The 27,976-nt window shown below is 37.6% G+C and overlaps 1 protein-coding gene across 1 annotated transcript in view; it reads left to right on the forward strand.

Moving 5' to 3' along the window:
• Positions 1–21,712, forward strand: part of RERG (RAS like estrogen regulated growth inhibitor) — a 116,989-nt gene extending 95,277 nt beyond the window's left edge. Inside the window, exons 3-5 of the mRNA XM_025930636.2 lie at positions 7,183–7,239; positions 18,334–18,407; positions 19,978–21,712. Of these exons, the coding sequence (XP_025786421.1) occupies positions 7,183–7,239; positions 18,334–18,407; positions 19,978–20,385 (539 nt within the window). The 3' untranslated portion in view covers positions 20,386–21,712. The remainder of the gene's footprint in view (positions 1–7,182; positions 7,240–18,333; positions 18,408–19,977) is intronic.
• Positions 21,713–27,976: the final 6,264 nt, after the last annotated feature.

Here is a 27,976-nt window from a genome sequence, read left to right on the forward strand (position 1 = left end):
CCCATCATAATGTTTATGATATTGCTTAAGCACATCAGTGTTTAATGAAGTGAGAAAAACAATTCCCAAGTTGTATTAAACTCTCTCACCCTTGTATTGTTCATTATTTTTCAAATACATTATTGATTGTGACATTCATAAAATTCAAACTGAAAGCAATTTACTGTTGATTTGGCCACCCGTGTTGGCTTAGGAATACACACCATTGCCTCTTGTTTTCTGCTGGCCAAGTAAAGATTCTGTAAATTCTGTACTGAAGTAGAAAGGGGGAGAAGACGGGGAGAGAGCTACTCTATCTCCCAGCTGCAGCATAATTTTGAGAAGTTTCACGTTTAGGATGCTGTGTAAGTTTATTATAATGTTTCTATGTAGTTTTCAAGCTTTAAGAATTCTATGAAACATTGAAAAATTTTGTTGTAAAAAAAGAGAAAAAATTTGAAAAACAAGTTGTGAACATACTTACAACCGATAGTGGACTATGACTGTATTGTCCACATTTGCCTTCTTTTCCTGTAACAAAAATATTTTCACAGAATAATTGACACTGCGACATAATTGTTCTGAATTTAGCATACTCTTATGGAAGGTCATTAAAGACTAGTTCATTACCTTACAACTTAAAAATAACTATATATGGGGTACCCGGGTGGCTCAGTCAGTTAAGCATCCATCAGACTCTTGATTTTGGCTCAGGTCATGATCCCAGGGTCGTGGGATCAAGCCCCACATCAGGCTCTGTGCTGAAAGCTGCAGCCTGCTTGGGATTTTCTCTCTCCCTCTGCCTCTCTCTGCCCCTTCCCCACTTATTCTCTCTCTCTCTCTCTCTCTCTCTCTCTCTCTCTCTCTCTCTCTTTCTCTCTCTGTCTCTCTCTCTCTCTCTTTCTGAAAATAAATAAACTTAAAAAAAAGTAACTGTGTATTTTTTATGAAGGTTCTGCAGGTTACAGAATGAAAACCATACACATCACTTAATATATATTCAGAATAACTTTTCATTATGATATGAATGTAGTAGATAACAAGCACAATCTTTGAATCTGCATTAAATCAATGGTTTTCACTGGGTGTGTTATCAGGATTATAGATAAAATCCAAAAGGAATTCAGGTGATGAAGTTCTTTGAAGTACTTAATTGAACCACAGATTCTTTACCTGTCTTAAAAAAATATCTGAACTGGCCATTTGAAACATGTGTAGCAGGCTTTTTCCAGAACAATCAGTCGACCACAATTCCATAAGCCTATTATAATTTTCCCATGATAAATGCTTATTGTTGCGTGCTGCTGAGTTTTGAGATAGATTTGTTCAGCAGCAATAACTAATAGAAAGAAAGGAAAGGTTTCACAAAGGAGGTTATATTTGAATTAGATTTTGAAGAATGATTAGGATTTTATTAGTTGGATAGGGACCTTCGAGGCAGAGGTAACAACATGAATAGATGCGTTAGGAGTTGAATGTGCATGATATTAAGTAGTACAGTCAGTCTGCCGGGCTGACGTAAGCATAAGGAGTGCTACTGAAAGTAATTGAAATTCAGGTTGCACAGGTCTGTGGGGATCAGAGGAAGGAAAGGAATCAACTCTGACCCACAAGGTGGCTAGCCATCTGTTACAGATGAGAAAGCCGAAGTTTGGAGAGGACAGGTAACTGGAAACTACTTTAACTGATAGAGCATTCAGTACACATCAGTGAAAAGACATGGATGTTCCCTTCAGACAAAAGGACTAGATTTTTACAGTAAGGATGCTTCTTTAAAGGACCTATAGAGAAGAACAATAATCACAAATATTTAGGCGGTCATATATGCTTAAGTAGCCACGGAACAATTGTATTATATACATTGTTAATCAGGTTATTTCAGGTTATTTCATAAACGATATAAGTGAAAAATAATGATGTAACAAGAATTTTGTTTAAGAATTTGGGCCTAGGGGCACCTAGGTGGCTCAGTGGGTTGAATGTCCAACTTCAGCTCAGGTCATGATCTCTCAGTTTGTGAGTTCAAGCCCCGCCTGAGGTTCTCTGCTGTCAGCACAGAGCCCACTTTAGATCCTCTGTCCCCATGTCTCTCTTCCCCTCCCTGGCTCATGCTCTTTCTCTCTCTCTCAAAAATGAAAATAAACATTAAAAAAAGTAAATGTAAGTAAAAAGTAACAATTGAAAGCTCTATTGGAATCTCTAGAGTATATTTTTAAATGTCTTTAAGAGCAAAAGAATATCGTGTGTGTTAGTTTTCATTTACCTCAAAAGTTCATTTCTGGGACGCCTACATGGCTTAGTCTGATAAGTATCCGACTTTGGCTCAGGTCATGATCTCATGATCACACTGTTCACCATTACAGTTCGTGGGTTGGAGCCCCACATAGGGCTCTGTGCTAACAGGTCAGAGCCTGGAGCCTGCTGCTGATTCTGTGTCTCCCTCTCTCTTTGCCCCTCCCCTGCTCACGCTCTGTCAAAAATAAATAAATAAATGCTAAAAAAAAAAGTTCATTTCCAAAAGTTGATCTACTGTATGGATCATATCCATTGAATTTTCATTTTAAAATATTATTCTGATCACGAAAGTTGGTACTTTCAATGTCCTCCTCATCTTGATGATGACATCAGAAATTATTTTGAATAACTAGCCCAGAGTTGTTAATCTATTTTGAAATGACATAACTATTTTAATGTAGAAATAATGCCTTTTAGCATTTGCTTATAAATGAAATATTATCGTTGGATTAAATTCTACTTCGTGAATTTTCCATTTTGTTAAAACCAGCTTTCATAGGTAATCATGAAATGCAATTCCAGTAATATAAAAAATAAACCACATAAAATGAAGAATTATTCATGTTGGTTATAAATTAGGCAAAATGTTCTTCTCTAGATCGACTTTGAGACATGTTCACCTATTCAGTGGAAAGGTAGGTTTTCAAGGCAATGGGAAGAAAATCAAATATTTCAGAATGCAGAAACTTAACTGCAACCAATCTTAAAACTTCAGGGAAAACAAGATCTTATATCAGATTGCCAGTGGAAATAAAGTTTAGCAAAACCACCCTTTTGCATCAAAAGAAAACCTTTGCTCAGGATACTTGGGATAAAGAGGACCAGGTATTCAAAAGAAAAGTAAATAAATTTTGTATTAACCATTTGAGTAAACTCCAGAAGTATAATTTGTAGAAGGATCATGGAATAGCCATTAGAAGGCATTCAGATTATATGTTAATATCACCTTTCAAGAAAAAGTCGTAGAAAGATGGCATGGTTCTGTTGTGAATTCTCTTGGATTGTTTTTTCTGCTTATTCTCTCAATGCCTGGTTATTGTTTAACTGTTAAGAAGAGTGAGCTGTGACCTGAAGTGATCAATCTTTCTCATCTATTTAAGAAGTATTTTATAGTCTACTGTGTGCCAGACACTGTTCCAGATACTAGAGAACAGTGATAAATCAAACAAATGTAATGCCCTTATGAATATACATTCTAAAGAAGGAATCAAGTAAAATAATAATAATAATGATAATAATAATAAAATAATGATAATAGTAAAATAGCATTTCAGTTGTTTTTATCATCACTATTATTAGTAGTAGTGGTGGGGATATTAACAATAGTAATAGTAGATTTATGGAATGTCTGACTGGGACAGTGGCAAGAAATGACCTCATCTCCTATTCCACTCACTGTTGCCATTCTGATTTAGCCACACCAGTGGGTCAGCTTGTTGTTCCCTGACCATATCAAGCATGCCTTCCTGCTTTAGGGCCTTTGCACTGGCTTCTCCCTCTCCTTCAAACACTCTACCCCCAGAAATCTTCTCTCATCTGTTTCTTACACCACCTCCTCAATGAGGATTATCTTGGTCACCCTATCTTAAATAATAACTCTTACATCTTCCTACCCCAATGCCAATACCCTTACCTTGTTCTACTTCCTTTCCCATAGCACTTACTACCTCTAATGTATTATGTAACGTATTTATTATTTTTATTTTTTATCTGTCTCCTCCTGGTAGAGTATAAGCTCTGTAAAGTCAGAGATCTTTGAATTGCTTATTGGATTATTCCAAACACCTGAAACAGAACCTGATACAGAGTAGGCCCTCAGTAAGTATTTATTCAGTGAGATGAGGTCAAGAAGAATTTGAGGAAAAAATGTGGCGTGAGATGGCTTAAGTTTTAGCAGAAACATTGGCTGCTGCATAGAGAGTAGTTTAAAGGAATTCTAGGGATATGGCTGAAGGAGGGACACCCCAAGGAAACAATTGCATTATCGTTAACAGGTGAAAGCATGTGATGAGAGAGTGGTAGTGATGGAGGAGGTGAGACCTGCAAAGTATGTCCCACGTAAAAGTTATATTCCCTAATAAAATTCTAATCAAATTTGTGGGTAAATAATACTGAAGATTGATGGTTACATCAGTAGGTGGTGAATGTTATTTAAGCACCTCAAACAACAAAGTAAGTAATCAAGACTTTAACAGCTATCACTTCCACGTATACAACATTATTTTCATTCTTTAGACTGACAATTTGAAATTAAAATATTTTTTAAAACTTAAAAATACAGACAGTGCATTTGTCTTTTCCATGAATAATCTGTGTAAGAGAGATAAAAACACGTCTTCCAACAATAAACATAAGGCACGTCAGTTTTTCAGTATGGTTTTGCTGGGGTTTTTTGCTGTATTTGAAATAGACTAAATTTTGTTTAAAAAAACATATGATCCTATTGTCAAAATAGCCATCAAATAATAATGTTCATCTCTTAAAAAGAATATTAGAAATATTTAGATTGATATCAGTGATTAAGCCTAGCAACACTGCCCCATTGGAAAGTACCTTCCTGAAACGGAGCCAATAACCCAGCAGCCAGCAGGAGCAGCTTCTCAAAAACAAACATGACATCTCAAAGGTCACCAGAATCCTCTTTGTATTCATAGAACAGCTTCCTTAGGATCCAACCCCAGAGCTAATTTATTCTAATATGAGAAAAAATTCTAACAGGCTAATTCATGTGGCTCATCAGTCTTTGGAATGATAAAAGTCACAAAGGAGACATACAGATGGGTTGGTTATGGGAGGTGGTCTCAGTGACCATGGCAAAAAGAGAAAGCCATTGTTTTCGAAGGAGGAAAAAAGGTGTGTGTATGTGTGTATGAATACATATATTCAAAAGCTAAAACCATTTAAGCCCTAGCACTCTTGAGCTGTGCTGCCTTGACCATTCTTCGGCTTCTCAAAGTATTGCTGTGTAACTGCACAGGGCACTAATCCAGGTTGTTAACTAAGATCCAGACATTTTCAAATGATTCAGTTATGTTCAATATACTCGGTTTTGAAAGGCAATGGAAAGCCTAATGCATTGTAGAAAGATTTCGTTGAGAAATAAAGTTTAAATGGCCTCAGAATCAGGGAAGTTCAAACTTCAGCTATGTGAAACTTGATTAATTTTAATACCTCATTGCTTCAGGATGTCAGATGAATGAATTTTTCTGGTCCAAACCTTTCGAGTTAAAACTACATAACTCTAACAAATGGTAAAACTCAATAGTACAGGCAGTTATGTTTACTAATGTGCTAATTTAAAAACAGAAAAATAATTGGCTACTGCTTACTGCTTCTTACATGCAAAAAAATGCATCCTCAAGAGAGTGAACAGTGACAGACTCTGAAAATTGCAGATGAACCCACAAGTACACTTACTGTGGGAAGTATTATAGGGTCAGTGGCCTTGCTACTTTAGGCACGGCAAATATTTTGGCTTAAATTCAGACTCACACTCTGTAATTAGAAAAAACATTGTACTTTCAGGCTCCAGCCAAGCCACATATGTTTGTGTTCTGTTTTGAGGTTCTCATTGTAAATTGCACTGTGATCTTTCACATAAGGCACTATGGTAGGGATGACAGACTTCTGTTGATCCTAACAGTGGCAACAGACAAAGGACAGACTGATGGCAATACCAGCTGACTAGTTGTATTTCTTCAAGGAGTAGCTTTGGGTTACTACATACAGGGCATTTCAGTAAAAATAAAAATATCCTCATAATAGATATTTTTTTGACTATAAAATATGATAGACATTGATTCTTTTGTTAGGATCAGTGAGATTCCCAGGAAGACCACTAAAGGTCTTCAGAGGGCTCACGAGGCTGCTGAAATTATCTGACAAAATGTGTGTATATACATTTTGCCGGGGAAAAGATTCCAAGCTTTCGTTCCATTTTCAAAGTGTCTGTGATACCCCTTTCCAAAAAAAAAAAAAAATGTTTTTAAGAAGATTAAAAGCCGCTGCTTTCGCTACACCTATAGGAAAATGTTGAGCATGTGTCCCATCAGGTTTTAAGGACAATAGAGCCTCCTCCAATTATTCCACCTCTCCTTCTGTCATGGGCTTCCAGTCAAGTATTATCTAAATGGCCCAGGCCTCATATTTAGTTTAGAACAATAGATAAATCACAGGCTTTGGAAGTTGACTGCTTAGACTCAAATCCTGACTTGGCCACTAACTAGCTCAGTGAGCTCAGTTAAATTTGTTAAGTTTTCAGAGCCTCAGTTTCCTTATTTGAAAAATGGGAATAATCACAGTATCTGACTCATAGGGAGGAGGTAAGGGTTGAGAAGATCATGTAAGTGAAGTGTTAGCCCAGTTCCATACCCTAACTCTGACTGTGTTATTTCATCAGTGTTACCTTTGATGAGCTTTAATGAGTACTAATAAAATCCTTAATTTTGAAAATCTGTTTTTTTAATAATACCAGTTACCAGCTAATGATCTTTCATTGCAGTTAAAAATCATGATTTCAACTCACCTTTCTCAATTGTTAGCAATATTCAAAACTTCAGATGCCTGTATTGTGACACTTTACGTCCAAATTCATTGTTCTGCTAAAAATTTTATATATGGGCATGTTCAAATTGTGATGTCTTTTCTTTGTTTGTTTGTTTTTATCCTATAACTAAGAGAACAAATCTAGCCTGTTGGTTAATGCGCCATTAAAACATTATACCAGTTTTTAGGCCACAATATGAAATAGAAAAAGCATCTGAATAAACATAAATGAATGGATTGGGTTTATATGCCAAGAACTATAAAGCACATATAGCTGTCTGGGTGATTTCTCTTTCCATACAAGGATAAGAACTATAAGGAAATTAACAAATTTGTTTGAAATGTTGCTCTTTTCTTCCACAGCTCTTGTAGTGAGATTCCTGACCAAGCGCTTCATCTGGGAATATGATCCCACTCTTGGTAAGTCAAATTTTGTTTCCTCTTCCTTTCCACTCAAAGTTTATGACCCAAAAGAGACAATAACATTTTCTGTTGCAACCTTTTGAAGCACCTACCAGGTGTTTGGGAAGTGCCTTATCAAATCATGCAAAGAAGTCTTTAAAGAAGCTAGCCATGTGTCTCCTGCTCTCCGTGCTTAGAACCATGCCGGATTTTCATGCCTACATGAAGAAATCAGGTCAAACTGGGGACAAGAAGGGAGTGGGTACAACATGATGTCCATCTGTTGGAAATGTAGCATCGTTTTAATGGGAGAAGGATGCCACAGTGCACAGGCTAATCTGGTGTGGAAGAGAATGGCATGCTGAGGAGAGTATTACAATAAAAGAAGCCTTCTGAATGCTGATTTGGGGAAAACATAAAAATAAACCATATTTCTCTCCAGTGAATCTGATCAAAGCCTATTTAAAAAAGAAAAAAGTGGTAGCAAAACTGGTATCTGTGGATGTTGAAAGTAGCCATAATATTGATGTATGAACCATTCATGGTGTTTTTTAAATTGTCCAAAACATATCAGATACCTATTCAGTTACCATCTTCAAAATAATGCTGACAATCCATGGGTTCTAATTTAAGCTTCAGATTTTATTCTGCGTGAATCCTTTGAGTTTTGTTTCTGATGCTTCAAGGAGCCCAGCTGGTATTGTAAAAGTTGTTACTTTGATCCAGAGACAGGAGAGACGTACATCCATTGTTTGATTACCAGGCATGGTGTCCAGGTTGAGCTGGCCTCACTCAGAATAGTGAAACGGGCAAAGAATATTCCTCTTTTGAAAGTTTCATTTTGTTTTGTTTTGGTTATCACTCCAAGCTGACATATGTTCAATTTAATTTTTTAATGTTCATTTATTTATGAGAGACAGAGAAAGAGCACAAGTGGGGGAGGGGCAGAGAGAGGGAAACAGAATCCGAAGCAGGCTCCAGGCTCTGAGTTGTCAGCACAGAGCCCGATGTGGGGCTCGAACCCACGAACCATTAAGATCATGACCTGAGCGGAAGTCGGCCACGTAGCCAACTGAGCCACCCAGGCGCCCCTACATACATATGTTCAAGTTAAAAGGCAGCCTTCTTGGGGCACTTGGGTGGTTCAGTTGGTAGGGCATCCAACTCTTGATCTCAGGGTTGTGGGTTTGAGCCCCACATTGGGCTTCCCTTTGTGCCTCCTTTCATTGATTTTATTCATTCATTCAACAAATAAGTATTAAATGCCTCCTATGTCATATATATTATATACGACATATATATATATATATATATATATATATATAATGCCATATATATTATTCTAGGTGGTGAAGATAAACCAATAGGCAGAAAGAGAAAGCCTGTGGCTTTTTCTAAGCCTGTGGCTTTTTCTGAGCTAACAGTCTAGTAAAGACAGAAGAGTCAATAAACAAATAAGCAATGAATAGTGATAAGTACTATGAAGGAAGACTGGATTGAGAAGGAATACAGAGTGATCTTATAGTTTACTTATTTTTTAACTTCTTAATCTATCTGGAACTTATTTTAGTGAGAAGTACACACTGAAGATCAAACAATCTTTCCAAATAGTTGACAAACTTTCCTACTATTGTTTACTAAATGGTCCCCACCTTTCCCCACTACTTTCAAAGCTGTTTTTGTTTTTGTTTTTTAATACACTGGATTATTTACACTAGGCTGCAGTTCTAGATTTGCTTTTCATGTCTATCCCCAGTACCGCACTCTTGATAACTGTATGCTTTTTAGCACATTGTGACACACAGGAGGGAAAATCTTCTCTCTTTAACTTTCTACAAAATTATCTTGGCCAGTATTTCTAGTTTATTCTTCCAGGACAATTTTAAAAACTCTGTCATAACATGACATGATTTTGATTAGAATTGCATTAAAACTATAAATTACTTTAAGGGGCGCCTGGGTGGCGCAGTCGGTTAAGCGTCCAACTTCAGCCAGGTCACGATCTCACGGTCCGTGAGTTCGAGCCCCGCGTCAGGCTCTGGGCTGATGGCTCGGAGCCTGGAGCCTGTTTCCAATTCTGTGTCTCTCTCTCTCTCTGCCCCTCCCCCGTTCATGCTCTGTCTCTGTCTGTCCCATAAATAAATAAAAACGTTGAAAAAAAAATTAAAAAAAAAAAAGAATTGCATTAAAACTATAAATTACTTTGAGAAGAGTCACATCCTTATGGGATTCAGGGTTTTGTTTTGTTTTTTTTTTAATCTAATAGTATGCCTCTACATTTATTAATCTTTATTTCTCTGTTTTTGCTATGAAATAGTTTTTAAACATCAATAATTTTAAAAATGTTTTGGATATAGCCACAATCTAATCTTAAGAGGATGTATTTGGATCAAGAACACACTTGGTTTTAAAATATCAAACAATTGTGTATTGTTTGTCCCACGTAAGTAAATGCTTACTCTTACATTTTTATTACTTACATAATTTCTACAAAGATTGTAGTTCGGAGACTCTTAATGGCTATGGGCGTTCAGTAGAAAAATACTAATCTTATTTACCAATCCCAGTGTATCTCAACAAAAGATGAAACTTATGAAAAATGATCTCATAAATTTTTTTACCTCTCTGAATATGTTCCAGTAACTAATGTTACTATTTTACATTAGTCTTAGGTGAACCATTTTCCCTTTTCTTTTATTCATTCTGAAAAACAACTGCTGTTAATAGAAATATGCCTGTATCAGTTATTTATAATGCAGACCTCCTTCACTAAGAACAATGAAACTTTATTGAGTGACCTTGTACTGTACTGTTCAGAAAGGATTTCAGCTGCTAAGCAACAAAGCGTTGATCAGACTTCGGGAGTACCAGGCATATGACTCACTCCCAGGTGAGAGTTTTACAAACTCACCCTGGAAACTGATGTGTGTGTGTGTGTGCATGTGTGTGTATTTGTGTGCTAGAAGTCCCCAGTGTTCTAGCTAACAGGAGCCCCCCATCTATTTGATTCAAGATGAATCAAGCACGTCCTGGACTTCACTACATTTTGTCATAGAGTTTCAAAACCACCACCAAAAAGGGAAAGCTACCATTAAAAAGCAAAGTGGCATATCTGTAAAAACCAGTCTTGAATTCTGAATTCAGAGCCTTCCTCAAAACCATGGGGTATAACACTGTATGTTAATTATATTTCAATAAGAGAAAGAAAGGGAAAAAATGTTTAATAGTGCAATTTTTTCCACCTGTAACAGAATTATTGCCCCATGAGAAGCTGAAGACTATGAACACCATTCCACATATTAACCCAGTTGGAATAATATCTACTGCTCTGAAGTAAATCTATGAAGAATAGATTTGCTAGTACACTAGCAAATGAGTCCCAGACTTTTAGATTTCAGTAGGTTTTGCTTTTTGTTTTTTTAATTGTTTTTAATATTTATTTATTTTTGAAGGAGAAAGAGACAGAGTGTGAGTGGAAGAGGGGCAGAGAGAGAGAGAAAGAGAGAGAGACAGAATCCGAAGCAGACTCCAAGCTCTGAGCTGGCAGCACAGAACCCGACACGGGCTTGAACCCATGAACCGCCAGATCATGACCTGCGCCGAAGGCGGATGCTTAACCGATTGAGCCACCCAGGCACCCCACTTTTTGTTTTTTTAAGGAGAAGGATTTTCATAGGAACTCCAATTAGGGATGTAAGCAAGGCTCAGAGGGTGAGAGAGAACTAAACCCAGATTCTATTTGCACTTGCATTTCATAGAAGCAGCGAATACCTTTAACATCCAATTTTTTTTGGAGGATATAACCTAAGAAATTAGTTTTCCTTAATTTTTTTTTATTTCACTGTGGGATCAGTGAACTCTTTGTCAGAGACCAGAGCTGGCCTAGGAATAGCATTTGAAAACCAGCACTGCAGCCTGTGAGATTTGGGACTTGCATCATCTGACCAGGAAAAACCCTGATGGTGGTGACTGTAATATTCTAGTTGTAGAACAACACAGTCCATGTTCTGATTAATTCCCCAGCAAGAACTGAATCCCTACTTCTGAGAGTCGTATTACCCTCTGAGAGTGTTGATCGTGCCAGAGAATACGGTAAAGGCTGAGATGGTGTGTATAGGTAGGGGTGTGTGTGTGTGTGTGTGTGTGTGTGTGTGTGTGTGTGTTGGGGGTGTTTGGAGAGGAAGAGAAACTATTCGTCAGCACTTACCGCTACGACTACTGTATTGGAGGCACCCTACTCCATTTGAATGGATTACAGGGCTCTCTGTGTCATTAGTAAAGGCTCAGACGGGAATGAGGGTAGGAATTGGCAGACAGATCCATTGGCACTTTGATTTTGTGATTGGTTCTTCCTTCCTGCACTGCACTACCCTCTGTTTGGAAAGGCTTATCCAAGAGAGAGGCACACCCGGAACAAATTTACTCAACTGGATACTAAGGCAGAGGTGCTTAGCCGACTCATGGAACTATTTAATATCGGCTCAGCAAGGAACTTGAAGATCATCGTTTGACAAATAAGGAAACAAGGCCAGTGAAGTAAATTTATCCAAGATTATGTGGCTAGTTTGTGGTTAGACCAGTAATAGAACTCAAGTCAAATAATGGAACTCAAGTCAGTACAATTTCCATTGTAGCATAAATCAAAACATTACTAACTGCTGTTGTTACTGTGCTGGCTACATGTCCATCTTAATAGGTTGAAATGTGCAAAAAGCTAAATTGGTAAAAGGATTAACCATATACGACGTCCCTCTGAGCATCAATTTCTCTTAGAATATACAAAATATACTTCGATTTATAAAAATGTTGCTGAATGCAGTTCATATACAATGAAACTCAGATATAATTTTTAATATGCCTAATTTCATCTTGAAACTAATAATTGGTGTTATAGTATATGATATTTTGGTTCATTTAGATATATGCCTTAAATAATCACCCCCCTTGGGGCGCCTGGTTGGCTCAGTCGGTTAAGCGTCCGACTTCGGCTCAGGTCACGATCTCGTGGTATATGAGTTCGAGCCCCGCGTCGGGCTCTGTGTTGACTGCTCAGAGCCTGGAGCCTGTTTCGGATTCTGTGTCTCCCTCTCTCTCTGACCCTCCCCCGTTCATGCTCTGTCTCTCTCTGTCTCAAAAATAAATAAACGTTAAAAAAAAATTAAAAAAAAAATAATCACCCCCCCCTTCCCTTTAAAAGGGAAAAAAAGACTTGGGGTGCCTGGGTGGCTCAGTTGGTTGAGCTTCTGACTCTTGATTTAGGTTCAGGTCATGCTCCCAGAGTCATAGGATCAAGCCCCAAGTGAGACTCCACACGAGGTGTGAGGCCTGTTTAAGATTCTCTCTGTCCCTTTCCCTCTGCCCCCCTGCTCTCTGTGTGCACACACACACACACACACTCTCTCTCTCAAAGAAAAAAGAAAAAGGAAGAAAAGAAAAAAAGACTCAAAATTACATTTTAAGTTAATATGAACAAAATGAAAAGTGTGTCCAACCTCCACACAGATACACATTGTCTCTTACGTTTTAAAATGCATAGTGGAGTTTAATTCCAAAAAGTGTTCAGTACATTTTTTAGAATTATATCTTCATTACAGTTAGCACACAGATGTACATTTCGCTTGTGTGGGCTATACTTCCGCTGTTTACGTGAAGATATGTGTTTCTAATGAGAGAAGAGGCTTAAAGAGAGAAGGCTCAAAATGGCATAAAACCAGTATTCAGCTTAGATGAAATCACTGTCGCTCCCCGCTGCTGTGTCTGTGACAGACATTCCCTCATTTCCTGCATTTCATCACTTTCGTTTTAGCTAACAAACAGCCAAAGAATCGCACAGCTCCATACAATTTTCATTATATTTTATTTCCCCCCTACTGTGGCCTTCTGTGGTTGAAACACATATCCTATTTATCATGGAAGCAACAGAGAAAAATGTCCCTGTCTGTCAGGCAACTTATGGTGTAAGGAGATGGAAGAGGGCCCAGAACTCTGTTTTCCAGGCCCCAGGGTGGATGCCAGCCCTTTTAAAAAGGAAGGTAGCACAAAGGCCACCACTGAACGGTAACAGGAGAGACAGAAAGGACATAGATCCTAGCATGCATGCTGCTGTCTGGGCCTCTCTTCCTCAAGCTGGAGCACTGAAGATGCAAAAGGAAATCATTGAGAGAAGATTCATACATGAGTAGTTGCTGTAAATGGTGTTTTTTAAATTTTTTACTGTTTATTTATTTGAGAGAGAGAGACGGACAAAGAAAGCAGGGGAGGGGCAGGGAAAGAGGGAGATACAGAATTCAAAGCAAGCTCCAGACTGAGCTGTCACCACAGAGCCCACCGGAAGCTTGACTTGCAAACCTCGAGATTGTGACCTGAGCCAAAGACTGCCGCTTAACCCACTGAGCCACCCACATGCTCCTGTAAATGGTATTTTAGAGCAGTAAATTATACAAAAGAATAACCTCCCATTTAACATAAAGAGTAGGGGGATGAAATGTTCTAGAATTGAGAACCATTATCCATACCACGTATGGATTACCTATTCCAAGAGAATAATAATGCTGCAAAATATGCTTATTAAAATATATTAAGTATAACCTCACTTTTTTGAGAGAGAGAGGGAGAGAGCGCACGCACTTGAGCAGGGGAGGGGCAGAGAGAGAGAATCTTAAACAGGCTCCACACTCAGCACTCAGGGCTCGATCTCACAACCATGGGATTATGACCTGAGCTGAAATCAAGACTCTGATGCTCAACAGACACCCAGGCACCCCAAACATAACCTCACTTTAAAATTTTACTATTCAGGGGCGCCTGGGTGGCTCAGTCTGTTAAGCATCCGACTTCGGCTCAGCTCATGATCTCACGGTTCATGAGTTTGAGCCCCGCAAAAGGCTCTGTGCTGACAGCTCAGAGCCTGGAACCTGCTTCAGATTCTGTGTCTCCCTCTGTCTCTGCCCTTCCCTTGCTCACACTCTGTCTCTCTTTCAAAAATAAATAAATATTTTTAAAAATTTGCATTTTACTGTTCAGAAAAGACTTCAGTTATGTGCCATGCCTATGGCAATGATCATGACACAGGCTGATGGCAGGTAGAAGGTTAGGTTATGCCACTTAGTTAAGCCTCCTTTCTGCAGTTTGTATTTTTAGGTAGGACGATATATTTGTAGCAAAGTAGCAAAAAACTGTGGTCCCAAAAGAACTGTAAAATAGTTGATGAGATAAAGAAATGAAAGTCAGAAAAATGAGATAAGAACAAATAAATAAAAGGAATGGCTCACTGGTTACCCTGTTGAGAGAGAAACCTGCAGGTTTATTTGGTTGGTTGGTCGATTGGTTGGTGAATTGGATAGTTGAGGTGTAAAGAATTAACTTAATCATACTGCTGTATCCATGTGCTTGTGAAGCCTTTATATTATTTATATTATGTTTACATAATTATATCGTATATATTAGGTATTATTATATTTCTATTATTATCTATATTGTTTATATTCTTTCACTTTCTTTTTCTGGCATTCCCATTTGACACCATTGCCCTCCTCCCTTCCCATAGGTGTATAATCTAATATGTTTGACACTTTACATAGTGGTAGAAGCCGAATTCCAAAGGCAGTCTTCCTGAGTTTCAAGGCCAATGCTACCACTTACTTACCACTTATCCCTGTGTGACCTTTGACAAGTTATTAAATGTTGTTGTGCCTCAGTATCCTTGTGTAAAATGGAGGTAACAGTAATACCTACCACAGAGATATTTGTGAAGATTAAATGAATTAATATGAGTAAAGCATTAGAATAATTCATGTTCAAATGGCAAGCAGTATGTACTAAGTATTACATATTTTTTGAAAAAGGTATTTTTGTGTGTATCCATATACTTTAAATTTATATAAACTTCATTGTGCTATAGATCTTCCTATAATGGTAATCATGTGGTTCTTTATTCTAGTGCTTTTTTTTTTCCCCTTTAGTGCTTCAATGTATTACATTGCATGTATAGAAACAATACCCAAATTTTGGGGCACCTGGGTGGCTCAGTCGGTTAAGCATCCGACTTTGGCTCAGGTCATGATCTCACAGTCTGTGAGTTCGAGCCCCGCATCAGGCTCTGTGCTGACATCTCAGAACCTGGATCCTACTTCAGATTCTATGTCTCCCTCTCTCTCTGCCCCTCCTCTGCTCACGCTCTGTCTCTTTCTCTCTCTCAAAAATAAATAAACATTAAAAAAATTAAAAAAACCTCTCCAAATTATGGAAAGAGCCCAAATTTCCATCAACTGATGAATGGATAAAGAAGAGGTTGTATGTATATACAATGAAATATTACTCAGACATAAAAAAGAATGGAATCTTACCATTTGCCACAACGTGGATGGAGCTAGAGAGTATCATGCTAAGCGAAAAAAGTCAATCAGGGAAAGACAGATACCATATGATCTCACTCATATGTGGAATTTTAGCAACAAAACAAATGATGATGGGGGCGGGAGGGGTAGAGAGGCAAAGCAAGAAATAGACTCTTAACTATAGAGAACAAACTGATGGTTAGTGGGGGGGGGCGGTGGGTGGAGGGATGGGTGAAATAGGTGACGAGGACTAAGGAGTCCACTTATGATGAGCATCAGGTGTATACCTAACTGGTTAAATAAAAACTGAAAAAAATTGCACTGATAGATTTTAAACACCCTGCATTTTTGAAATTAACTGATCAGTGATATACTTTTCTTATTACACTGTTAGATTCCATTGGATAATATTTTATTTAGAATTCATGACTCTAGGGTGTCTGGGTGGCTCATCAAACTCTTGATCTCGGCTTGGGTCATGATCTCATGGTTTGTGGGATTGAGCCCTGCATCAGGCTCTGCGCTGATAGCATGGAGCCTGCTTGGGATTCTCTCTCTCTCTCTCTCTCTCTGTGCCCCTACCCTGTTCTTGCTCTCTGTCTTTATCTCTGTCTCTGTCTTTCTCTCAAAAAATAAACTTAAAAAAAAACTTAAAAAAATTTATGAATCAATGTTCAAGAATGAAATGAACCTATGATTTTATTTTATTTTTTCTCTTATTACTCTTGTAATACTTATTAGAGTCAGCATATGCCCCATAAAAGGAATTGGATAGATATCCTTTTCTATTTTCTAGAACAACTTGTTTAATGTTTCTAGAAATCTCCTTTAAAACCAATTGGATGCAGTTGCTTTTCATGATTAGAAGAGATCTACAATTAACGTCTAAATTATTTACTGGTTATTGATCAACTTAAGTGCTGTAGTTCTCAGTGCACCCATCAGTGCATCTTTTAATCCAAGAATTTATCAGGGTTTGAAATGTGTTGGTATACAGTTCATAATATTATTGTATTTTCATTTCATCAGAATATGTAGTTATTTCTTCTTTTATGCCAAATTTTGTTTGATTACTCCTTCTCTTTCAATTTACTAGTCAGTGTTGCCACATTTTTTTTTTATCTCTACTCCCCCCCCCCCTCTTTTTTTAATCCTTTCAAGCCTCATGCTTTGGTTTGTTAACCTTGTCTAATTTTTTCTTCTGCACTTTTTTCTCTTTTATTTCTTTCCTCCTATTTTCTTGGATTTATTCTATGTTCCTCTTCTGATATGTTGAGTTGACTACTTAACTCACTTTTTTCCTATTCTTATTTATTGATGTCATCTTCGGGAGTAAGACAACTACATTAGCTCATTCAAATATGCCTCTTGTCTCTCCCCAGCCCTCACACCCTGATATATTGGTGGCATCTAGAATAGTAGTTCTCAATTACTTTCAATGTGGTTTTATTCCTTTGTTTTACTCCATTGGGACCTTGAATTCAGTTTTACTGGTGAGAAGTCTAATATCAATCTGAGTCAAGTCCTTTTGTAAGTGATGTGGCTTTTTTCTCTAGATCCTTTAAAATTTTTCTGTATCATTGATATCCCTAAATTTTTCTAAAATTGTTTTATATATGGGGCTTTTCCTCTTGTGTGCCTTTTTTGTCCTTTTGAACTGAATTGTTCAATGTCTTTTATCTTAGAAATTCTCAGATATTACAGCCTCATATATGTTTACCCCCATCCCCCACCCCCCATATGTTTTATTCTCTTTGAGGCTCATTTTATAAGAGATAATAACATGTCTAGATCTATTATCCACCACTCTTATATTTTAACTTTACATTTTTCTTCTTCTTATCATTTACTGATATCTTCTGGAAGAGTTTCCCAACCTGGCCTTCAGCTCGGTCAAACATTTGTTGACTTCATTATTTTAACTGTTCTAGTTTTCATACAGAGCAGCACCAGGTGATATTTATTTTAATCTCTGGTTTAAATTTCATGTGGTGAAAGGCACACTCAGACCACCCAAAGTTCTCACTTCTTCTAACTTCTCCTCACCCCAGTAGAGCTTGGGGACCGACCACTCTGATATTAACCTACCAGCCTTCAGCTGGTACTGAGCTGTTATTTTTCTACCTTGAAGAGGTAATAAGAGCAAGAGAACTCTGCTTTCTTGTGTCTCCATCCCTGTGGCCCAGCCTTCCTCTGCTTTCCTCACAACCCCCAAATGTGGGGTCCAATCTCCTTCTACTGCAACAGGGTTTTTCATAGCTTTAAATGGTATTTTTTTACATGGATGGCTATCCACATCCTCTAATGTCTATTGCATTGTCAGGGTTGAGGTCTTGAAAGAAATGAACAGCTCCTGCTTTTATGTCATCTTGTCAGGAACAGTAATTAAAAGTGATTTCCAGAAACTGGATTTTAGGAGTATCAAGACAGAATGTGTTTTGTGGGAATCACCTTCTCAGTCTAGGATGTGGAAGCCTTATTTTAGGAGGAAGAGATCATCAGAAAGCTGAGCTGATAGGAGAATAGAGTGAGTGAAGAGACAAAGAGATTTTCCCATGCTATACCCTGAAAGTTTGTGGCTCCCTGATGAGACCCTGTACTTCTAGGATCTTAAAGAGTACAGAAGTGTCACATTCTTAGACATCCATCCTCTCCTTCCAGGATGCACATTTCCTTATGCCAAATAAACAGACATACTTCTGTGACTAAAGGTCGAATTAAATCATGCACTTATTTACTTTTTTATCTTCTTTTTTTTTTCTGCTCATTCCCTCAGAATCAACCTACCGACACCAAGCAAACATTGATGATGAAGTTGTCACCATGGAGATACTAGATACTGCTGGTCAGGTGAATAAAGGGTTCAGCTAAAATGTTTTCTGTATTAAATAAAAATGATACATGTATGTGTATTCTATAAACAAAATTAAGATATTTTCCTACAATTAACTAATAATGCCTAAAGACTTTTTTCTTTAATTATCTAGTTACTTGTATATTAACATATTTGCAACAGCTTGTGTATGCATCCTTATATAAATTGCCCAGTACTTCAGGGGTTGGGGGAGGTTGAAAATAACATTCACATGACGTCATCCAGAATAGAATTACCAACATATATTTTTGGGGGATGGCAAGATATTAATAGATTCATGGTTAAGTGTTTGAAATGCTCTGATAGAGTGAAGCAGATATTTTTACTGGAGTAGTTCTCAGAGCCTTTAGTATGCCTTAACGTATGATGAATCCTTAAGAGTTTTGGTAGCTATTCTGTTCCAAACTTATATAACCTCCGAATATTTTTTCAGAATACTTTATTTTGGGAATCTCTCCTGTAATATTCTTTCCAGACCTCACCATATCCTATTGAAAATTTGAGCCACATAATTGAACAATAATAATCCATTAAAAAGGAAGCTAATATAAATTTGCTCTGATGTCCATATGTTCTGAGATTACAAATGGGTTCATAGGATAGGTTTCGTTCCCAAGAATAAGAATGACCACTAAGAATGAAAATTAGGAAGCTGACGCATTCCATGGTGCTTCATCAGTGACCTATGACCCAAAGAAGACTTGAATTAAACTGTTTAATCCAAGAAATGTTCTTGTAACTAGCTATACACTTTTCTTTCTCACCATCACCTCCTTTTTATCTTTTCCTTTCCACCCAGCCCTGATTCTAGAAAGAGGTGACAGGGAATTACATGTTTGCAAAGGTTATTTGAGCCCATGAGGGCAATGCATTTTCAAATCATACGTGCTACTTTCCTAAGAAGGAGTGATCATCCCCTTAGAAAACCACTTGAAATGAATTTCTATCATTATTGGGACTTTATAATATTTCTGTGGTGTTAAGATAGAAAGAAAAAAAAAAGCCCAAAGCCCCTAGCTTTGAGTTTGACTTTCTATCCATTTGTTCACTGTTTTTCTGTCCCTGGTGCCTAATTGTCTATAAGCCAAAGACAAAGAGATTAAAGCAAAAAACAAAATCAAAACCATTCACTAAGCTGTGCCTCTAAATCTGATCTCTATAGGGTGGGGTAATGTCTACTTGTCTGTTACCTATTTGCCAATTCTTTGTGATGAAAAGCATTAGAGGCAGTGTGTTCAACTAAGATAATTTCTTTATAGTTCTTGTAATTATGGATTTAATGATATGGCAAGAAGAAAATTAGAAGCAGAAAGTTAAAGGTCTATGCAGTTAAGAACGTTTTTAGTTCCCCAACATATCTTGCTATGAGTAAGTAATGCTTCTATTCCAAAGTGATTGGAGTAGAAGGTAAGCTTGTACAGGCAGACTATCAAGAAATTTTAATGATATGGAGTAGTAATTAAGGAATCACCATTGGCATTAGCCGCATCGATACATGGTGATTACTTCTAATTCTCCCAACTGCCATTGTTTTCTTGTTAACAGGAAGACACGATTCAGAGGGAAGGACACATGCGTTGGGGAGAAGGCTTTGTGCTGGTTTATGACATTACTGACCGAGGAAGTTTTGAGGAAGTGCTGCCACTTAAGAACATCCTGGATGAGGTCAAGAAGCCCAAGAATGTGACTCTCATCTTGGTTGGAAACAAAGCTGACTTGGACCACTCCAGACAGGTTAGTACAGAAGAAGGGGAGAAGCTGGCCACCGAACTGGCATGTGCTTTTTATGAGTGTTCTGCCTGCACTGGAGAAGGGAACATCACCGAGATATTCTATGAGCTGTGTCGAGAGGTGCGTCGCAGGAGGATGGTCCAGGGCAAGACGAGGCGACGCAGCTCCACCACGCATGTCAAGCAAGCCATTAACAAGATGCTCACCAAAATCAGTAGTTAAGGCAGCACTGTTCTTGCAAAGCCCCTACGGAGGTGAGTCAGGTTATTGGAAACACTTTCTTGCCCTCTTCCCCCCAACCCGTTTTCCCAAAAAATAAAAGAAAATACTCCATTCCTTGTGCTGACTCTGGGAAATGCCTGGGCTTCCCATTGTTCCCGGGCTTCCTGGATGTTGAGAAGTCATAGGGTGTTTTATGCAATTTTAGTGCTGATAATGTCTCCCTTTCCTGCTTGAATAAGATACACTCTATTGCAGTTTGAACCTGTAATCACCAGAGATTCTGAAATGGCTGGGCTCATATTACACTATTTTTAGGCATCTTCACCTTGCTTCAATAGGTTGGAAGCTTTCAAAGGCATTTTTAAATTCCATTCTTTGTCAAAGACTGCAAATGATCATCTTAAACGTCTAAGGTAATGGAAGATCCAGTAAAAACCCAGGAAGAGTAGCTGAGGTAGTGGAGCAGGGAATAGAGCCCTGGTTCCTTTTTGAAAAGAGGATTTTCTGAATGATCTCCAATTGTCTAGTTTTCCTTTAACCCTTATTTTGTCCTTAAACCCAAACGTGTTCTCACAGTTTTCCACCATAGTAGAGTTCCATTTCAGTTTGAGCGGGCTCTCTCAATGGGCCATTGATCATCGTACTCTGATTCTTCTTGTGTGGCTTCAGTAAGATTTCAGCATAAGAGAGGCAGAATTGATCTTCAGAGCCTGCTGGGCCATTTCTCACAAAGCCCAGGGCAATGTGAAGACTTTAGGAGTCTTTTCACCAAACCCTGACTTTATTGAATGCTACCAAAGGATTTAGATTAGAGATGTCCCATTCATTTGTCTCTTTGCTTGTCATCTTAGCAGAAAGACAACAGTGCAAAAAACAGGAAAAGTAAGAATGAAGCTGAACCAACCTTCCATTGGGGGAGCCAATGCTCTAATGCCAGTAAGAAAAATTAGCCTCTGATTCATTAAATTGGCTACATGACTTCTTCTAATTTTTAGGATAAGTTGATTCACTTAGAATTCAGAAAAGAATGAGTGATTGAAATTCACTATATCTGAATAAATGTGTATAAAACAGATTCTTATATTGTGAAGGTAAGGTCTATAACTGATAAAACTTTATGACTCTTTTTTCCCTATTATGCCCCCATATATCAAAATTTGGGCACTTTATTTTAGAAGAAAATATATATCTTTTACATATGTGTGTATTTATAAATGCATAAGTATATGTATAAAAATTTGTAAGAGTTGAAGGCTTTAATTCACCAATGCATTTGGACAATTTGGTGTAACTATTTTATGTGATATAATAAAAAGCATAATTTTCACATTCTGTCACATCCAAGCAGTCTTTCTTGTGATAACATGAAAAGTTTGTAATTTTAGGAAAGGCTTGAAAAGACAATCGAATTGCAGGGTCGATGCAGCAGTGAATGTGATATACAAAACAAGCTCTTGTTCATAATAGTAGCTATTGTTTTAGAATGCTTAGGTGTTATTTTACACACTTTATGTATTATCAACTCCTCAAATACCTTATGCAAGAGATATTACGATGATCACAATTGCAGGGATGAAGACACTGAGCCCTGAGAAAAAATGACGGCACAGCTATTTAGTGGGTAGAGTCAGGATTTGAACCCAGAGAGGCAGTGACACTGTAGAGCCCATACTATTCTCCACTATGCAATATTAGTAAAATGACATATAGCTCTTATTCTGGAGCTGTGGGAATTAAGACACAGGAAGGAGAAAATGTAGGGAAGACTTGCTTCATTTATGATTTCATTCATTCATTAGGAAATATTTATATAGAAGCTGGGCATATAACTTGGCACAATTTAGTCCATTTGGTAGTGTCTTAGCTGAACACTGAAGAATACGTACAAGCAATCCAGGAAAGAGATGGTGAAAATATTCTAGCCAGAAGGAATAGAATGGAACCAAAAATACGAAGATATGAAAGGTGATAGTGAGTGTAGTCATTAAAAACAGTTGAGAGACCCACATATATCATTCTTCAGGAACAAAAGGGAAGGGAGAGCAGAGGGAAGGAATTAAAAGAAAGAAAAAAATAAGGCATTTGGAAGTAAGAAAAAATGTCAAAAATTCATAAAACTGCAAGATTAGGTAACTACACGTGAAAGGACCAAGTAGGTAGACTAGCTGTGATTCGTTTGGGGTAATGTCCATCTAGACAGGATATGGAAAAGGAAAGGAGAGTAAAATTATTTTCTAAATGTTGTCATCTTCTAGGATCACAACTCTTTCACTCTCTCATACCTATGCTTGTAGATGGACCTCAGTCAGTTCTTATAAGGAGCAAGCTCCTAAGGAGATGTAGTGAAATACCTGGGTGCCATTTTGGGTCAGACGCTGAGGAAGTGAAATTCATAGTCAGCAACACCAGCAACTTCCCTAGACATACACATACAAATCCGGACCTGTTGAAAATTCAAAGAACCACTGGCATACATCCCAACTGGTAATTCTAGAAGAACATGAGATTGCACAAATATAAATTAGTTATTCCTTTCCTGCCTCAGGCTTCTTCACAAATGAAGGTTATAAATAAGTTGGGCTTTTTAACAGGATATTTTAATGATGGAAACCTGTGTGTTCTTGAATAATAATGGGTTGTTATCACCACGCTACCACTACCAACATTTGCTGTTTGTAGTTGTTTTTCTTTTCTTTCAAAATTCAAAAAACTTTATTTCTAAATACTGTGTTTGTGTCACATGCCTCACAGCACTAAGGGAAGGAACCAATAATTCAGGATCTTCCTTTTAAATAACATGTGTAATACTTATACATAGACAAACACAACATTTTGGGTTCCAAATATAGTACCAACCAAGAATTCTTATTAAAGCCGGCCTGTGCCCACCTTGAAGATGGTAAGAAAGCGGTCAGTTCATTGGGCCAAATTTAATCAGAGTAAAGTTGTCCTGAGCTAACAACTTATTGGGAGATTCTGAGGGCAAAAAAAAAAAAAAAAAATGTCATAAATCAATTTTACCCATAGATTTGAAATGCTATGTTTAGCATACATACCTGTCTATTTTCAGACTGTCCATTCTGTTTCACTGGTCTGTCTATTCATGCTCTAGAGCCATGATATTTTAAAATTGAGCCTGATAATATGTTAAAGTAGCTCTGATTGGGTGATCAAAATTAAGAATGAATTTTTTGGTTTGGATATTACTATACAACTGTTTGTTCTAAAATGGAATTTGAAGGAAATTTTGCTGTTTAAGCTTGGAACCCAATGCCCATTTTTTTCAGCTTTATTGAGATATAATTGACATATAACATTGTGTAAGTTTAAGGTATACAACACGGCGATTTGATATATGTGCATGTTGTGAAATGATTACCACAATAAGGTTCATTAACATATTGATCACCTCACAAAATTGCCTTTATTTTTCCATTGTGAGAGTATTCAAGATTTACTCTTAACAACTTTCAAGTATATAATACAGTATTGTTAACTGTAGTCACCATGCTGAATATCAGATCTTACTCATCTTATAACTGGAAGTTGGAGACTTTGACCAACATCTCCCCATTTCCCCAACCCCATACCTGGGAACCATCATTCTATAATCTGTTTCTATGACTTTCTTTTAGTTTCTACAGACAAGTGAGATCATATGGAATATACCTTTCTCTAACTGATTTATTTCATTTACCCTGATGCTCTCAAAGTCTTCCCATGTTGTCAGAAAGGACTGGATTTCTTTCTTTTTTCCTGACTGAATAATATTCAAGTGTGTGTGTGTATGTATCTATCTCACTTTTTTAAAAATCTGTTTATCCACTGATGAACACTTAAGTTGTTGCCACATCTTGGTTATTGTAAATAATGCTGCAATGAACATGGGGGTGTAGCTATCTTCCTGAGATGGTGATTTCATTGCCTTTTGATATGTACCCAGAAGTGGGATTACTGGATCATATGATAGCTCTATTTGAAATTTACTAAGGAGATTCCATACTGTTTTCCATATTGATTGTACAAATTTGCATTCTCACCAACAGTGTACTAGGGGATTCTTCTCCACATCTTCATCAATACTTGTTGTCCCTTGTCTTTTGGATAATACCATTCTAACAAGTGTGAAGTGATACCTCATTGTGGCTTTCATTTCCATTTCCCTGATGATGAGTGATGATGAGCATCTTTTCATATGCCTGTTGGCCATCTGCAGGTTTTTTGGAAAAAATGTCTATTCAGGCCCTTTACCCATTTTTGATTTGAATTATTTTTGCTATTGAGCTGTATGAGTTTCTTATATATGTTGGATGTTAACCCTTTATCTGATATATGGTTTGCAAATATTTTTCCCATTCCATAGGTTGCTTCTTCTTTTTGTTGATTGTTTCTTTTGCTGTATAGAGACTTTAGTTTCATGTACACCCACTTTATTTTTGCTTTTGTTGCTTGTGCTTTTTGTGTCATATCCAAAATTTCATTGCCAAGATCATTGTCAAGGAGTTTTCTCTGTGTTTTCATCTAGGACTTGAATGGTTTCATGTCTTGCCCTTAAGTTTTTAATCCATTTGAAGCTATTTTTATAAGTGGTGTAAAACAGGGGTCCAATTTCATTCTTTTTTTTTTTTTTAACTTTATTTATTTTGAGAGAGAGAGAGAGAGAGAGAGAGAAAATGGGAGGGTATGAGAGGGAAGGAGAGAGAGAATTCCAACCAGGCTCTGCACTGTCCACTGCATCTGGCCTAGAGCCCAATGCAGGGCTGTATCACAAACCGCAAGATCATGACCTGAGCTGAAATCAAGAGTCAGATGCTTAACCAACTGCGCCATCCAGGCACCCCCCAATTTCATTCTTTTACATGTGAATATCTGCTTCTTTCAACACTATTTATTAAAAAGACTACTGCATTTAGGGCCCTTTTAGGATCTCTGGGGGCCCAGATTAGAATTTATCCTGCCTTGTTCACAGCTCCTTGTGATACAAGTAGGAAGGAGTTGATGCCTAGTATAGGGCCCTTTCAGGACTCCAGGAGTACAGATGGGAGTGTCTCTTGCAGGGTCCCCGTGGCAGCAAAACTGGATGGGCTGGAGACCAGTTACAGGGCCTTTTCAGAATCTAGTCTAACCAGATGTGGTGGGCTTTACCTCCAGGGACTCCTGGACCACAGCTGCCAGGGGCTAGAGCTAGTTCACAGGCTTATCAGTGTCCACAGCTAAAACTGAGGTCTGTATAGACATACCCAAAACATGAGTTAGTGGGACTCCTCCTGGGTCCCTTAGTGCATGGTGCTGGTGAAAAACCCAAATGCAAATGGGGCCGTAGCTGAGTTCTCACAGGTATGAAGCCTGTTGCTTTATCTGTAGCTGGGACCACAGTTGGCAATTCAGCCACCTGGTTGTGAGCCTGCCTTCTCAAAATGGCTCTTCTCAGCCTTGGATTGCACTATGGTTTCAGAATCTCCTACCTAGGTCTCAAATTTCCCACAAGTACTTTTGTCCATGGATAAATGCCAAATTATTGTTGTTGAGGGGAGGATACGTGTGAGGGAGGTCTTATGCAGCCATCTTGATTGGCCAATCCTAAACAAGTTGAGACTACTAGTTACTTGGAAGCTGAGCTTCGTTTTCATGAATGTGAATGAAGAAAGATTTACTTAGCTTCAGTAGGGCTGGATTTTTATTTTCAGTGTTAAAAGTATATAATTCATCTGGCCATGATGGAGTAACAGCTACCAAATTTACCCTTACGTATTAACAACTAGAAACAATCAGACGAAATATATGAAGCAATGGCTTTCAGATTTGAAAAAGCATTACAGTGATCCCTGACAGAAGGGGAAAAAATGAGGTAACTATAATCGTGTCAGCTTACTGCCAAAAGGCAGGTTGCAGGAAGTAGCACGTTCCCAAACACACCCTGGCAGTCTTACTGAGTTGAGGAGACAAAAATCAGTTTGAGGAGGCCAAGCTGATAAGGATCTGCAGGATAGAATTTTTGGAAAGAAAGGAGCTATAGAGCAAAACCTCTAGAGATCTTTAGAAGGGTTCTCTTTAGTCTTTAGCTGAGTATAGATCTTTGTATGGTGAGAAAAACTTATTCAAGGGTGGTGGGAAAAAATACCAAAAAGCAATAGGTCAAATCTTGGGGGGCATACGTAAAGTTGAGAATAGTTTGTATTTCCACTGACCAGAGTGGAAAGACCTTGTAATACTTAGGGCATCAGATAATACACAAGACCTTAAAAAGATATCACATTAGTTATGAATCTAAACTAGTCATAGACCAGGCTGCTAAGTATTTGCCCAACAAAGCTCAAAAGCAAGTCTGAAAATTTTCAAACTGAGTCAAAGTAACTTGATTTGTGATAGAAAAATACCCAATACACTATAAAAAGATATGTTAAAATAAAGTCCTGCACCCAACTGACAAAAGTTACAATGTTGGCACCCAGTTGAAAAGTACCAGGAATGCTAAGAAACAGGAAAATATGACCCATAAATAGGAACAGAACAAGAAATGACAGAGAATTCAGGACAGGTATTATAAATATGCTTTATGTGTTCAGGGTATGGAAAGACATGAGCATAATAAGGACAGAAATGAAAGATATAAACAAGGCCTAAATATAATTTTTGGAGTGGAAAATATAATATCTAAAATAATGAAATACCAAGTTGGATTAACATTAGATTAGACCCTAAAGAAATGACCAGTGAACTTGATGACACTAGAAACAACCCAAAATGAAGCAAAGAAGGCAAAAAGACTAAAAAGTCAATAATGAAGAAAAGACCAATGGTCTGTGAGCCAAAATCAATCTCACACCCATATAATTGGATTCCTGGAAACAAAGGAGAGGGATAAGGGGCCCTCAGGAATAAAAAGTGGAGGAAGCAGCACTAAGGAACATCAAAATCAAATTTCTTAAAAGCAATGACGAACAGAAAAATTTTCAAGTAGCCAAGGGTGGGGTGGGAAGATGGAAACACATGTGTACAGTGGGTAAGAGAGAAGAGTGATAAAATGTAACTATATTATTCGAAGGTAGGCAGTGATGAGTTGAATGAGTATATTGTAAATGTTGGAACAACTTGTTAAACTACAGACCTATAGTCCTCAGGAACATAGAAACAAAAATCCTTACCAAAATTTAGTAATTGTGAAGTTGGCTTAATATTCAAAAGTCAATTAATGTAATTCACAATTTTAACAAATTAAGATACAATTTTATAAAAATCTCAAAGGAGTCACAATCTCAAAAGTATTTTTATAAACTCCAGTACCAAATCATGATGTAAAAAAACAAAAACCAAGATATTTCCCAGGAAACTAGGACCAGAAGAAAACTTCCTCACTCTGAAAAAGCCTATCTTCAAAATTTTCAAAGTTAACATCATGCTCAATGTTGAAAGACTGAAAACTTTTCCCCAAGAGAGGGAACAAGACAAGTAAGCATGCTCTCATCAGATATATTCAACATTATACTGTAGGTTCTAGACAGTGCAATAAGATAAGGGAATGGAGAAGTGAATGGTTTTTATTTGCAGATGAAATGATCATTTGTATAGAAAATCCTAAGGAATCTACAAA

Source organism: Puma concolor, chromosome B4 (assembly GCF_028749965.1).
Source record: "Puma concolor isolate L17-30 chromosome B4, mPumCon1.1.hap2, whole genome shotgun sequence".
Taxonomy (NCBI): domain Eukaryota; kingdom Metazoa; phylum Chordata; class Mammalia; order Carnivora; family Felidae; genus Puma; species Puma concolor.